Raw genomic sequence first — 16,053 nt, 5'->3', positions numbered from 1 at the left:
TATTGTGACCGATTACAGAAAACAGAATGATTTTAGTTACTTGCCACAAATGCGAAATATATTTTGCAAAGTTTTGCTCGTACCAGACAATAAAAAACAATGCAAATACTCACAACCAGTAACGAGATACTTCTGATATGCTCTAAGGCGATGTGCTTGGTGTTGATCTTCCCATCCATCAAGCAGGATTTAGACCAGGCTATCCTATCAACGACCAACTGCTTCGCTTATCCACTATGGTCACACATCATTATAATTCCGTCAAGCCATCATGTCTTGTACTGTTTGATCTAGAGAAAGCGTTTGACAAAGTTTGGCACTTAGCACTTATCTATAAATTAATACGGCACCGTTTTCCACTCACATATATCCGTCTGATTTACAACTTTTTAGTGGGTCGCCTTTCCTATGTTTCTATTAACAACTGCCTATCACACCCTATTTTTCTGCTATCCGGAGTTCCTCAAGGATCGGCTTTATCGCCACTTTTGTACATTCTCTACGTTGCTGATATGCCTCCACTACCAGATAAAGTCCATCTTTTTCAGTACGCCGATGACACTGCATTCCTTGCTTTGGGATCGACTATCCAATCAATAAACAAATCTTTGCAAACAGCTATTAACGATTTCCTCCGCTGGTGTGATAAATGGCAACTTACAATTAATGCCACGAAAACCCAGGCGATTGTATTCATTCCCTCTAAGAAAACCTCACGAGTTCGTCGAAATCCCAACCGCCTCACACTTCATGTCAACCATACACCTGTAATCAGTGCCGGTCTGGAACAATTACGGGCTCTCGGCTAAAGTTGGTTCTGGACCCCCTGATCAAGAAACTTTTCACAGCGTATCTTCGGTACTTACAACAATGATAAAAGGTTTGTTTATGAAGAAAGAAAAAAGTTTCTGAAGTGTTTTAAATCTATCTGTGTTACGATAAATGACAAGGTAAAACATACTTAAGCAATATAACGTAGATATAAATCATGATATAGGTTTCGGCGTCAGTTCAGCATTGTACTATACAGTATGATGTAATGAGGCTATGAGTTAAATAAAGAGAAATGTGTTGATATGGCAAAATTATGCAAAACCCGTATAGTTATAAACATTTTCTTATTCTATGAAAACTAAACAAATATTTAACGTGTATTACAAAATTTATATGACCACATAACTGTAAAAAGACGAAAATATTGGTATGCACTAACAAAGTGAAGCTTATTCTAGATTTATTAATACAAACAACAAATTATTGATTACTACTAATAAATGATTACAATATCATAAAGCACATAATTGTAAAATTGAAAATGACTCAGACACACACAGGAATTACAGAGTATCAGGAACATATCAATACATTTATTTTCTTTTCAGAACTTCGCTTGTCACCGCAATTTCATCAATGACTTTATTTTTGTCTAAATTTATAAACAAGTTTCTCTCAACATTCATCAACATTAAAGGAGATAGTAAGTTCTCCCTTAAAGAATATATGAGTCTTTTTTTTTTTTTTTTTTTTTTTTTACAATTTTCAATTTCGAAAAAACTCGTTCACAAGTTACCTGAGTGGATAGAATGGTCATTATATATTTAAACACAGTATATAAATTACTAAATAATCAAGACTGTGCCGATAGTTCATAGAGAATGGGAAACACACATGAGAGACATCTGAAACATTTCCTTTTAGTACCACATTGAGTTTCAGATTTTTCCTTTTATCTTCAGAATCTTCTTCAGATGTCACACTTTCATCTGAATCACCATCACCATCATTACTTGTAATTCTCACAAATTTACACACTTCTTTCTCTTCTGGCTCTTCAAACTTGTGACTAAAATCAGACTCAAATTACGATACTGGCTTGCAAACTGTTTCAGTTCTAACAACAACTCATTTCTATTCGCGTTTGCTAATTGATAAACAGTTTGCAAGCAATCATATATCCTCGTACCTTTTTGGGTCTAACCAGGAACAATCAAGCAGTAGAGTCTTGTTGGGTACAAACCGTTTTTCCATACTTTTTCTCGTATAATCGCGAGTGTTAAAGTATAGTGCTTTGTATTTCTGGTCATGTGACAAAGTTTGCACCCACATGCACCTGACTTGAGATGATTCATTGTCCACTGTTGCCTAAATAAGAAGCAAAAAAGGGTGAGGCTTAACACTGAAACGAGGTTGACAAGCTAACGCTGACCTCACCCCACTATAAACATCCAATAATAGATGAAGCTGCCACTTCAATTTTTTTTTCAAGTGATTAAATAACTGTTTTAAGGAAGTTATACATGCAGAGAACACAAATAGGAAAATATCTTGGAATTAAAAAAAAATATTTAGTAAACTATTTCACTCGTTTTTGTTGAGAATTAATGCAATGTTAATGTTAGAGAATTTTATGAAAACCTGTGAAAAATACGAAAAGAAAGGAACAATAAATCTATGAAAACTGTCGCAAAGGAAAGTGCGGTAACTATAAAGTCCGAAGGGAAATAGTATAACAGATAAATAGTTTTCGGTACTGTATCTAGGTAACGCTATTAGAGAAGATACCGTATGAACTGTAAACTGAAAATTAAAGTTAGATAGGAAAAATGTCATTATATCCAAACTACTTTTTTAATATTTTGGGGGCCTCTACAAGAGTGGCGCCTTAAGCTATAGCTTGTTATGTGTAAATCTGCTACTGATCGTTTTTTTTAACTATTTTTCAAGCATTATATTAAACTATGTTGTTGTGTTTTAAAATTATCAGTAGTTAATTCTGTTTTTGTATTCTAAACATCTGATAATTAAGTTTCTTTTTTTAAGTTTTAAATATTTATTTTCCTATGCGTCCCGGCCCTCCCAAAGGCTCTCGGGCCCTCGGCGATTGCCGAGCAGCCGACCTAGCCAGACCGGCACTGCCTGTAATCGCCCGGTTCGTGTCGCTGTTCGGGCGGTATTTATTTGTAACCGTCCTGGAGTTCAAGTCACTGTTCGTGGTTCGTGGTCCTACCAATAAGTATTCTCCTGATACTTGAACTTACCTGGACAGGACGATGAAGGACCTCTCCAAAAAGAGTTACAAACTGTTTCCAGATCGCTCGTCGGTCTCAATAATAAGATAAGCATTAGGCGCCGAGAGGTTCGGGTGTCTCGTCTCGAAAACCTCACGGACGATCAGACGGTCATCCAGACCGTAACGCACACAAACATCACTCATACAAACAACGAAAACACACTGGATTAAATGACACTATACTTATTTATTAGAACACTATTATATATATATATATATATATATATATATATATATATATATATATATATATATATATATATATATATATATATATATATATATATATATATAAAATAGCGAAGAGGAATGAACACAACACTGAACACTGAAGATGTAAAATAATTTTCGTCACTGAAATCACACTTTGCCTTTTCAGTGCGCGATATCCCTTTAAATATATAAGATTATAATTCGGATTTCTCAGTAAATGCTTCTCTCACACCATTGACACACTTGGGGGATTAGCACTGGGGAAAAGTTGTCTGGATCGTCCCACGATGAATCCAATTGCTGTGCCGACAATCCTGCAGCGTAAAGATGAATCTTCAGCAAATTAAACAAGAAATTCTCCAAAGTAGAATGCTGATGTTGGAGGGCGCGTGTATAACATTTTAAACGCACAATTTCTGCAGACCTGGGACTTCACTAGTTGGGGCTAGCCGTAAGAAAACGTCCTTCGCCGGCTAGTAACTTGTGCCCCTTAACACAACTTATATTTGAAGCTAGACGCGAGATGCGTGGTTACGGCTTCCAGACCTGGAGTCAAACTCCCCGAGCACCGAAGCTCAAGGTACGGGTTGCAATGGTCAACTGAAAGTGTTGGCAGTTCATTTCAAAAATCACTCAGTTAACTCACCTGTATGCACATACGAACAGAATATAGAAAACCATTTATGTTAATTTTAGTCAACTGCCCATAATGCACTAGACACGGCGATAACTTTGGCGTGAGAAAGTACAGATAACGAGTACGAAACAACGCAGTTGGTGCCACTTTGGTTGCTGAAACATCTGGTCAGCCCGTATATCTCTAATCTATAGTAATGTTTCCATAAGCGATTAAAGAAAGCACTTAATTCAGCTCCAAATAACTGCAGAATATATACTGTGCATATAATAAGTCAGGGAGAAACACTGAAATGGTTAGTCATTCGCTGAAATGTTCTCACCAAAAGCAACGTTTTAAATATATATATGAAAAAACGATGAAAGACTTCTTTGTCCAATTGTGTGGGAAAGAAGCAATTCCCACCAAAGAAAGAACTTATGTGCGTTGCAGAATAAAGTATAAATCGAAAATAATGATCACTGACTTTACGAAATATACAGAGTGTCCACAAAAATATTTCTGTAACCTGGTAGCGGTTATACACCTATACAGGCACGCTCAACAGTGACCTATCTGGGCATTACATTCGATAGACATCTAACATGGAAACCTCATCTTCAAACAATCACAGCCAAGGCTTACAATAGACTAAATCTTCTAAAGAGGTTAACCGGAACAACATGGGGCTTGAAACCTACTACAGTATTAAATACCTACAAAGCTTTCGTACGACCGACTCTAACATACGGTCACACTGCTTGGATAGCTGCTGCACGCTCTTTCTACGAAAAGCTCTTAATCTTAGAAAGACATGCACTACGTATTGCATTTCGAATTAAGTTACCTAGTCCAACAGCAGAGTTATACAACCGCATTGAGTTTCCATCTCGACAGTTTCATCTCGAAAAGTTACGTCTCACCTACATACACAATCGTTATGAAGCACACCATCCTCTACTTCTGACTATTATGCATCATATGGCACTCCACCCATCAGCATTTCGATATTTCCATCCACCGCTCTCACTTCTGGATACTCTGTACTGCTACACACTACCTCCTGATGCACTAGACCTGGAGTTACTTGCTATCAAATTCATGACCATCTTCCGCTCATCTTTCCATCCTATGTTGCACAATAAATCCATCCACAACTAACATGGGCTCCGACTGTCTTCATCAATGCCTAGAGTAGCTCCTAGGCGAGAAGATTATTTCACCCGTCAACTAACTTTTCCCCGTGTTATGATGTGATCATGCCCTCGCCTCATCTACCATCTTCATCTCCACATCATACAACCTATATAATGACAACTAAGTTGCATCTTATTTACTCGTCCTCGAGACTTAGCATTCATGTACATCATGTAATTGCTCTGCCACCCTTTCCCTACCTGATGTTAAAGCCCGCAAAGGTCCTTAAGTCTTTGATAGTTATAATAAGCTTTAATAAAGAACTCTGAGACGCTCACAAAGTCACGCACAGCTACTATTTCCATACTTCAGTTCCCTAAGAGAGGGCATAACCCTCTAACAGGGATCTAGCCGAAACGACTAGTCACTTACAAAACAAAACTTGGTGTTGAAGACTTTACTTACTCAAATAACTAGTTGGCACCAAGTGGGGTCTACATTCGCATCTCCTCCTAAACACTTACAAAGTTTTTATGCGCCCGGTCTTAACTTATGGTCACACAGCTTGGTTGCCAGCTCCTCCTAAGTACTATCAAAAGTTAGCAATACTCGAACGCCATGCATTTCGTTTAGCCTTTCGTATCCAGCTCCCCCACTCAACCCGTCTACTCGACGACCGTATTCATTTTCCACCGCTCTTATCCCATCTTGAGGCTCTCCGCTTAAACTACATTAAGAAACGCATTGAAACTGCTCACCCAGTATTCCTGAATATTCTCAGCTATGATAGAGACTTTGGTACCCCTGCTGTTTATTATCCTACATCTTTACAACATCTGATCTCCCTGTATCATTTGAACATTGGCCGCGAGAACGTCGATCCGGAAGTTTTCGACATTTATCATCCTGGCACAGTTTCACCGCTCACCTATCCATCTCATGCACAGTAAATCACCCACTAACAGGGCTGCCTTTGTCTTCATTAGTTCCTGAGTCGCCCCAGGAACAGAAGCTAACAGCATTCGTTTTACTAATAACACCCATGTGTTGTGGCGTAGTAACACTTCACCCTCATGACATCTACCACTCCTCCTGTCTTGATTGCCGTCTATTTCTGTCATTGAACCGTATGTTTTATAGCTCTTGATGAACCTAAATCACCGCAATGTGTGTTTTGGCATTCTCTCTTCATTTCAGGCACCGCAGTTAAAGAACGACTACGACTTATATGTCAGCCAGACGATCTTCCTTAGCATCCATGGCACAAGAAGATTGCCCTCAATTAATTGATGCCCATCCCTTTGAGTAATTTGAATAAAATGTTAAATAAAGATGACTAAACAACACCTAGACCCTCTCATGATATAATTGATGCTTCTATACCATTCGACCTCTTCCCGAAGAAAGGGCGCAACCCTTTAAACGGGTAAACGTTAAAAAAACTTGGTGTTGAATTGACACACAAGTAACACGCTAAAATGGTAGTCATTTTTTGTTGTTTCAACATCTCATTTTTTGCTGTATAATGTTGCGTAAGCAGTCCTATCAGTCATAAAGTTCTTTGTGTCATACTCTGTCATAAACCGAATTAAAATAGCCTCCTCTGCCATACCCTTATTACTTTTCAGTTTTTTTACCAGCACACAAAAGGAAATCTATAAAAAAGATGCCTATTCTTATTTATTTATTTTTGAAAAATTCCAGAATTGACTAAGGTCCCCCTATATCTCGTATTCCAATCAAAAACGAAAGATGTGTTTGCTAAAGTCATTTCTGTTTCCAGAAGTTATTTATCATTAAAAAATCCAGATGGAGTAGACCACTCTTGAGAGTGTTATTTTCGAACCTTTATCTCAAAAAGAGATTTAATATTGGTAATTTCGTATTTCATAAATGTATATTCTATTAACAATTATACAGTATAGCTAGAGACGAATAAGAAACCTCAAACTTTTCGTTTCAGATCCAAAAAACACGTCTATATTATCGCAATTTTTTGCGAAATTCGGCATTACGTGCGATAAATGCGAATAAAAGTGAAAAAGTGGAATTTTTGCTAATTATTGCTAATAATAACTGAAAAGCGCATTTCCAGTATTATTTAGGTTACAAATGGTTGCATTTTACCGAAAACGTGCACGACGCTAAATTAAGCTTTCCATAAAATCCGTAAGCTTGCATGGCGTGATGTCACTTTCTGGGATTTTCAGCGCCTCTTTGTGTGTCGCTAAGGCCAGTCGAGACCCTTATGCTCACCTTATTGTCGGGAAAACGAAAACTTGCAAAATAAATTAAGAGTTAACTCAAGCAGGAAAATCTGAGTCTCCTACTGCAGAGTTAATTAAAAAGGGTAGTGCTTCTCACCAGGCTGAAGTGGAAGTGAAGTTAAAAAGCTGTGTGTCAAAAGTACTGATGAAGCTGCAAAAATACACACAAGCAAGTGACGATAATTCTGTGTGGAGAGTACGGAAAACTCTGCGAGTTATTTGATCCAGAAACTGTTTTACTTCATAAAGATGTAGACATCAATAAAACTGATCTGTTGTTTAAATCGTTGACTGTGTTTAGTGGTGAAATGTTCGTGATCTTTGGTTGCTTACGGTGAATTTAAAAGTAAGGTTATTGAAGTTCTCAACAGTGAGGATGAGGAAGTTGACATTGTATCATTGTTAAACAGTTTAAAAGTTAACCACAGGTCTTTTGCTGTCAGCAGTGTTGTCAATTTGGGGGAAAAGTCGATAAATCTAGGTGATTCGACTTCCAGTATAGCGACAAAAAAATAATTTTTCCGATTAGCGACTTTTTTGGTGATTTTTGAATGACAATTTGGCGACTTAGATACAAATCTAGCGACTTTCGTGCTGCGAAACTAGTTCTGTAGACAAGTACTATTAGCTCGAATAGTTCAGATATATATTTATTTCCCTTTTGCCTATTTGAATCAGCGCAAGTGTTGAGAAGCTGGCAAAGTACGTAGCATTTATCTCCTTATTCCCGCTTTGATTGCTGGTATCCCTTGCCCTCTAACGGGAACCAACTCCAATCTTCAATGTCTTTTAGTTTGCAGAGCTTCCGTTTAGAGGCACAAATAATGCATTACCGATAACAAGCTGATTTCTGTAGAAATTTCAGTAAAAGGAGATAGAAAATAAGGTTCTTTTTCTGTGTAGACTTTTACTTTTGTTCATTTTTCTAAACTAATTTTTGATTTCATTGAAGTGAAATTGACCGTAAAGTAATATATATATATATATATATATATATATATATATATATATATATATATATATATATATATATATATATATATATATATTGTACTAAAAGTGATATTATTATTTGTTATATATATGATTGCTTTACGTTTTTACATATACGCTTTCCTAGCGCAGATATATTGTGCCTTAAATTAATCACATATCTGATATATATGATCGCACACTTGATGAGAGAGAACGAGAGAAAGAAAGACGGAATTTCAGGAATAATTTCTTTTAGCGACTCTACATCCAAAATTGGAGTCATTTCATCTCCCATTTAACTACTTTTTGTATCAACTTGTTGGCAACTCTGGCTGTCAATTCGTTACGTTCAATATGGTTGCAAGTCTGAAGTGTTGATGCCGAGAAGTTCTTTTATATAAGTATAATATGATTGTTACTGACAGGAGAACAAACTTTAAAGAATTTGTAATGTCTTGCTGCATATTATCCTTTAACTAAGGAGGAGGTTAGAGGAAGTGCGTAAAATTTTGTATTAATTTCTATATTTCAGTGAATACATTAGCTAGAATTTGCATCTAGTTAAGGTATATCCTGATTTTTGTATTAGATACTGCCAAAAATATACTGTTTACAAGCACCATATATATATAAACTTGTGCTACATTTAAAAAAATAAATGCGAAAATTGTGATAATTAATGCTACAAAATATCAAAATTGTTGCGAAAAAGTTTCGTCTCTAAGTATAGCATAAGTCGCTTTTCGTGAAAAATTCACAAGGGCTAGTTCACTCTTTGAAAGCATAATGGTTCTTGCAGACAAAAGTTTTGCGGAGTCTAGCATGAAAGATATCTCAATAAGCATCCAGTCCGTCAATAAACAAACACCTATATTGGCTTCACTCTATAGACTATTTTGATTCTTTGCTTAAAGAAACTATATTTTATTAATGGACCAAGAAAGAAACTCAGAAATCAAACATGATTGAACAACTGAGATTTTGTTATGATTGATATAATTTCAGACCATTTTTCTGATAGCTCATAAAGTTGTTTTTTAAACGAAAGTTCTTTTATGAGGTTATGAAGAACATAATCAGAGAGCTACAGCCGAGATTCGAGAGAAAACAGTACAAATAATTACAACTGTCTAATACTTTGATCTTGAAAAAGTTAAATACTTTTCATCATTAGAAAATTCTTTGACGTTCTTTGAAAAATCGTTAGAAAATTAAAAAAAAAAATGGCTTTCAGTTGTAAAGGGGTGTTTATTGAAACAGAAGATTCTAGGAAGTGAGAATATCTTGCGATAAATCTTCAAACGACGTGTAGTTGTTTTTGGGTGGTTGTGGTCTTAATGGGAACGTCAGCAGCTGGGCTAATTATCATATCACGGTAAGGTCAATGCTGTACATTAAAATTTTAAACAGCCCCCGCCAAGTGAACTTTGTGGTGGACAAACACCGTGCTCGTGGGTTTTCTCGGGGAACTCCCGTTTCCTCCCACTTTCTTCATTCCACCATTTTCATTCATCTCTCATTATCACCGTCTCCTTTAGCCTCACCGGCATAACCGTGGGACGTCAAACTTAAAAAAAAATTCAAACGAAAACTTATAGGTGAAGGTAATTCATATAAGTTCTATAAATGAAGTAATTATAGCAAAGGTCGCGAAAAGGTTTAAAGAATGAAAAATAAAATAGATACAAAATAGAAAAGAAAGGAATAACAAATAAACTCTAGAATTGCAAAAATAATAACTTCTTCTTCTAAGACTCTTTCTAAGTTAACTGTGGTCTGCTTTTCAGATCATTGTCCTTCACCTGTTTCTATCTTGTGTCATATCCATTGTGAGTCCACATTACACCAAATCGTTCTTCACATAATCTCTACACTTCTTTGGCCAACCTCGCGCTCGTTTCCCATTGTTTTACAATATCCGTTTGGTTAGCTACGTATTCCGGAAATCTTCTTCTTACATGTCCAAACCATCTCAGTCTATTTTCTTGCAGTTTTTCTAGTATTGGTCTCACCTTTACTGTTCCCCTGATCACTTTCTTTTTAATTCTGTTCTTCCGCATCACTTCACACATCCATCGCAACATCTTCATCTCCACAACATGAAACTTGCTAATTTTGTTGTTTACATCTTCTGTTCTTGCATTTTCGTGTATTATTGATTCCAAGTACTTGGATCTCCTCGTCATTACCACCTTCTTTTCGTCCAATCGTGTTCTTGTATTCTCAATTACATTTTTCCTGAAAGGATGATGTAAATATTCTGTCTTAGTTCTATTAATTCTAAGCCCTTTGCTGTCCAATGCTCCTCTCCAGACATCTAACTTCTCTTGCATCTAATTCATCTTGGTCTCACTCATCAGCGCGATGTTGCCTCAAATAGCATTTTCCAAGGTGCTAATCCTTGGATATCATTTGTAAGCTCGTCCATCACAACTGCAAAAAGTAATTAACTAAGACTAGATCCCTGATGAATTCCACTTTAACTGTGAACTCTTCTGTTATTCCACACGAGCTCCTCACTCTTGTCCTACATCCATCATACATACATCGAATTATACAGATGTTTGTGTTCGGAACACACTTCTTCTTTAGTGTCCACCAAAAAAGATCCCTTGGTACGCTGTCATACGCTTTCTCAAGGTCGATGAAAAGTATATGGAGTCTCTTCTAGTATTCTCTGTAGTTTCATTTGCATCTTAAGTGCAAATATTGCTTATGTTGTCGATCGTCCTGCTATGAAACCAAATTGATTCTGTGTTATTTCGGTCTCTTTCCTCAATCTTGCTTCTATCATTCTCTCCCAGAGCTTCATTGCATGATTAAGTTCAAAATGTAACAATATATTGTTCATTTGCATATTTAACGCATTGCTTACTATACACGTATAAGAAAATTGTGAGAGTTTTAGCCATACCATTTCTGTTTTAAAACGCCAATATGTATTTTTAATTTTTGATTTGAAAATAATAATAGTTGGAGCCTAGCCTGCAACGATAACTGCTCGAAGAACACTTGAAGTTTGACTATTATCACACTTATTCCACGTAACAAAATTTTTGAATGGGAGCTCCTCCGTGGTTAAGCGGTTAGCGTACGCGCCTTTGGCGTGGGAGGCCCGGGTTCGATTCCCGGCGGGAGCTCATGTGGTTCGGATTCCACGTTAATCAGTAGGTCCACGTCTCATATAGCCTTGCTGCTGAACGGGACGTTAAAATCAACTCAACTCAAAATTTTTGAATGGAGATAAATGACAAAATTTAAAACTTTTATATATATATATATATATATATATATATATATATATATATATATATATATATATATATATATATATATTGGTCTAGGAATTAATTCGTGCGGGTGGACAAGAGATGGCGCAACGAACGAAGCGTCCCACAATTCCGTGTATCCACACATGTGTTGCAAACCCCTGTCATCGCGTATCGTTCTTAGTATAGGGCAGTGGATTAAAGCGTCAACAACACCAGTTTGTAGTTAAGTGAACATGGCGCAATTTGTGCCTGATAAAGTGTTTTTGCGGGGTGTCCTGCTGCATTACTTTAACATGCAGAAAAGTGCGACTGAAAGTCATCGTATTTTGGTAAAAGTGTATGGTGACCATGCTCTAGCTGAGCGAACGTGTTAGAAGTGGTTTGCACGGTTTAGAAGTGGTGATTTCGGCTTGGCAGACCAAGAGCGAGCTGGACAGCCAAAAAAATTTCAAGACGAAGAATTGACAGCATTGCTCGAGCAGGATTCGTGTCAAACGCAGGAACAACTTGCAGCAGCATTAGGCGTTGATCAAACAACAGTCTCCAAACGCTTGAAAGCCATGGGAATGATTCAAAAGATGTCACATTGGGTTCCACATGAATTGAAAGACAGAGACGTTGAAAGACGAAAAACATTTGCGAATTGCTGCTTCAACGACAGAGCAGAAAGGGGTTTCTGCATCGAATTATTACGGGTGATGAGAAGTGGATCCATTACGAGAACCCTAAACGAAAAAAGGCCTGGGTGAAACCAGGTGAACCAGGTCCATCACAACCAAAACGAGATATTCACTGTGCAAAGGTTATGCTGTGCATATGGTGGGATATGAAAGGTGTGGTGTACTATGAGCTGCTGCAACCGGGTGAAACTATGAATGGAGAACGTTATCGACGACAATTAATGCGTTTGAAGCAAGCTCTGGCCAGAACACGACCAGAATGGGAGAACAGACATGATAAACTTATTGTTCAACATGATAACGCTCGCCCACATGTCGCAAAACCGGTCAAAACCTATTTAGAAAATGTCGGATGGGAAGTTTTACCCCACCCGCCGTATTCACCAGACGTTGCTCCTTCGGACTACTACTTGTTCGATTGCATGAACAACGATTTGATTGGACAGCGGTTTACTTCTTCAGAAGATATCGAAACATGGGTCTCTGACTGGATCGCTTCCAAGGATGAGGACTTCTTTCGCCACGGAATCCGTACATTCCCTGACAGATGGGCGAAAGTGGTGGCTAGCGATGGACAATATTTTTCTTAAGGTATTTATGTATTTTGTGTTTGTACTACAGCTTCAATGTGTGCGTACCAACCGCACGAATTAATTCCTAGACCAAATATATATATATATATATATATATATATATATATATATATATATATATATATATATATATATATATATATATATATATATATATATATATATAGATAGATATATAGATAGATAGATAGATAGATAGAGAGATAAATAGATATACTGGTTTCAATCTCAAAAATGAATAATAAAATTTCCTTTGTTGTTACAGATGAGAAGCGGCGACGAAAGCGTGCTAAAGATCCGTTACAGAATGGAAATGTTGTAGATGAGATGAAGTTGGCCAATATACCTTCGTACCATTCTTACAAACGAGACAGTTCCTTATACACCAGTACCATTGGGAGTGGATCAAGCTCTGGTGAGTTTTTCCAATACAAAGCACTCCTATAGACCTTCTTTAGTACATATGACCCAAACTTCTAATAATGTCTAGGAAGTGTGAATCAAATGTACAATATTATTAATTTTATTGACTTGTAGATTTAAATAATATTATGTAGACAGAGAATGTGATTGCGCTATGATATGGATATATAACATGATATGGATATGTAATCTTACCATTACAAATTTCTGAGATTTTACCTGTTGATACGTAAATAATAATGCATCTTGCGTTATTTTTTCAGATATTTGTTACAAGTGTGTGTGCTGTGCTAACATATCACGTTTATAATGAGTAAAAAACATCTAAAACATTGGCTTGGTTTTACTTAATATAATACTCGTCCACGATTGTAGAAACTATACTACTGGTAAAATGAAATTATATTAGAAAAAAAGGAGCAAAATTAAACTGATCAATAAAATAATTAAAATATATGTGTTTCTACACCGTGTAAAATATACGTGTTTAAGCGTAAATAATATCGTAGCTATTATATTATTATTATTAATCAGCGTATAAATAAATAAATAAATAAAAGTAGAAATGGAAACAACGCGGCAAAAAGATATTATAATTTGGTTGTGTAATACAAGTTGTGATACAACCTGTTATTGTGTTTTCTTTGTTTATTACTTCAAAGTATTGAAAGAGAAAGCTGCACATAGTAATATATTCACAAGTTTCTGAAGTTCTAAACATTTATGTCTAGCATAATCAGTTCCGGTCATAGCTAAAATAAATAAATAAAAATAAACAAAATCTTTAAATATTCGTCCAGGGATAGAAAAAAAAAATACTACGTATGCTTCATTGCCAGTAAACATGCTTTAGTAATAGTTGAAGGAAGAAACAAATGAGTGTGACTTAGCTATGACATAAATTAAAAAAAAAAAATCAAAACAGTAAAAAAGTGTGATTTTGGCTTTGGTGGTGCAATTAAATCATTTGATTTAACGTTTCATTCTGCATCAAGATACTCAATTTAGTTTATATTTAAACGATGATATTTTTCAGGACGCAGTAACCTGCTGGGCAGGTTAAGTCATCGAGATTCCACCTACAGTTCCATGTCAGAAAATACTGATACCTCAGGTTCAATTTCCGGTGCTTCACTTAAGGTATGTTCTGTTTTTAGTTTTATTCAAACATTAATGCTTCCGACTTACGTGTATAGGTAGACTGTTCCATATAACACCTACACATAAGTCAAATTTTACTTATATACAGGTGTTATATGGAACCTTGACGCATACCGTAACAGCACAAGCCAATAGGTCAAACAGTGAGAAACTGTAGGCTGGCCAACATTTGTTCTACTCTGAGCATTTGATAACCAACTCAATTGCAAACGAACTCCTATAAAAGAAGTAAGATTGCAATTAGGAGTATGAATTAGAAACTGTTGGGTAAATGACAGGAAATTGTTGATTGGCCAACATACTCCTCAAACTACGTTGAGCCAATGTATTAAATTTTCATATTTTCGACTTTACAATTACTCCTACCAATGCCCAATCATGCAGACCATTAATCTATGTACTGTCTGCTAAGTGTGCTGCTAGGGTAACATGCCACATAAACGTATGTTTTTTTTTAAAGTAATAACAAAAATAGTTATACTGGTAATAAAGCATTCGTGTAGTTGAATTATCTAGGTTCCACCCATACTGAATACAAAAAATTATTATTTATCGACTTGCCAATAATTTATTTTTATTTATTTATTTATTTATTTATTGTCAAGTTCAAATCTTACAACTTTACTTCCACATCCACTTATTAGCTAGAGCTCTGAAATGGACAGATCGGTCAACCCGATGACAATACAATATTTTTTAAAAAATGTATTTAATTGTTTTGGTACAATTAGTGAAGTTGTTAATTGTTTTCTACTACTATAGTCATTATCAAAAGTATCTGAGCATAGGCCTACTACTGATTTTTCAAAATTTTCAAAAAAAAAAAAAAAAAAAAAAGAAAGAAAGAAAGAAGAAGTGTATTCATACGAAACCCAGTTTGTCGGACATGTCCTCAAAAATAAAGGTCATTGCTCATATGAGGCGTCTAGTATCAAAATCCGCCACCTCCATTTAGCTTAGTTCCGAGTTCTTACAAAATGTGCAGGGAATGTCCATATATACGCGTCTGAATATAAAGTCTCATATTTGAACTAGTTTTTTAGTATGATCTTCTTGATCTTGATTTTGACCACCTCCAAGAAGGTGTTTTATACTGGCGCAGATGTTGAAATCCGTCTCGCCAACAACGCTAGAAAGGTGCTTTCACTAATTTGTACAAAATTTGTTAATCTTGATAAGCTTTTAAACAAAATACTGTTTCCATGGAATTCCTTTAGATCAAACAGTATACAGTCTCAATCAAACGGTATATAACTTAATTTCGTCAAAAATGAATTTGGCGGCTTTTGATACTAGGCACCTCATATAAAGAAATTAAAATATATAGTCCTGCTTCCATTAAGGTGAATTTATTAAGTATGTTTGCGTTCAATGAAATACCAATCCTTAGACTTGATAAGAGGTTTACAAATTCCAGACATTTGTTTAATTAATTTATCCAACTTTTATGAAACTACATGACTCCAGTACCTCTGAAGACCCTTCCAAAGACCTTTAGTATTCATTGGCACCTATTTACGGACTGTTCTGTCAAGTTCGTCTAACAAGAACTCGATGAGTATCAAATCCGGTGACTGTGGCGAATATTCCATTTGTTGCCTATGTAAGCGTCTTCTTTGCATTGCAGAAAATCATTGCATAGCTTG

At 36.0% G+C, this 16,053-nt stretch overlaps 1 protein-coding gene across 1 annotated transcript in view; it reads left to right on the top strand.

Annotated features, from left to right (window-relative positions):
* LOC145662497 (synaptotagmin-5-like) overlaps window positions 1-16,053 on the top strand; it is a 107,415-nt gene that overhangs the window by 55,275 nt on the left and 36,087 nt on the right. The window contains exons 3-4 of the mRNA XM_081728132.1: window positions 13,089-13,238; window positions 14,283-14,386. Of these exons, the coding sequence (XP_081584258.1) occupies window positions 13,089-13,238; window positions 14,283-14,386 (254 nt within the window). The remainder of the gene's footprint in view (window positions 1-13,088; window positions 13,239-14,282; window positions 14,387-16,053) is intronic.

The sequence above is a fragment of the Thermobia domestica genome, chromosome 10, assembly GCF_964235325.1.
Source record: "Thermobia domestica chromosome 10, izTheDome1.hap1.1, whole genome shotgun sequence".
NCBI classification, from domain to species: Eukaryota; Metazoa; Arthropoda; class Insecta; order Zygentoma; family Lepismatidae; genus Thermobia; species Thermobia domestica.
The sequence above is the reverse complement of the archived record's forward strand: the minus strand, read 5'-3'. Positions and strand labels throughout refer to the sequence as shown.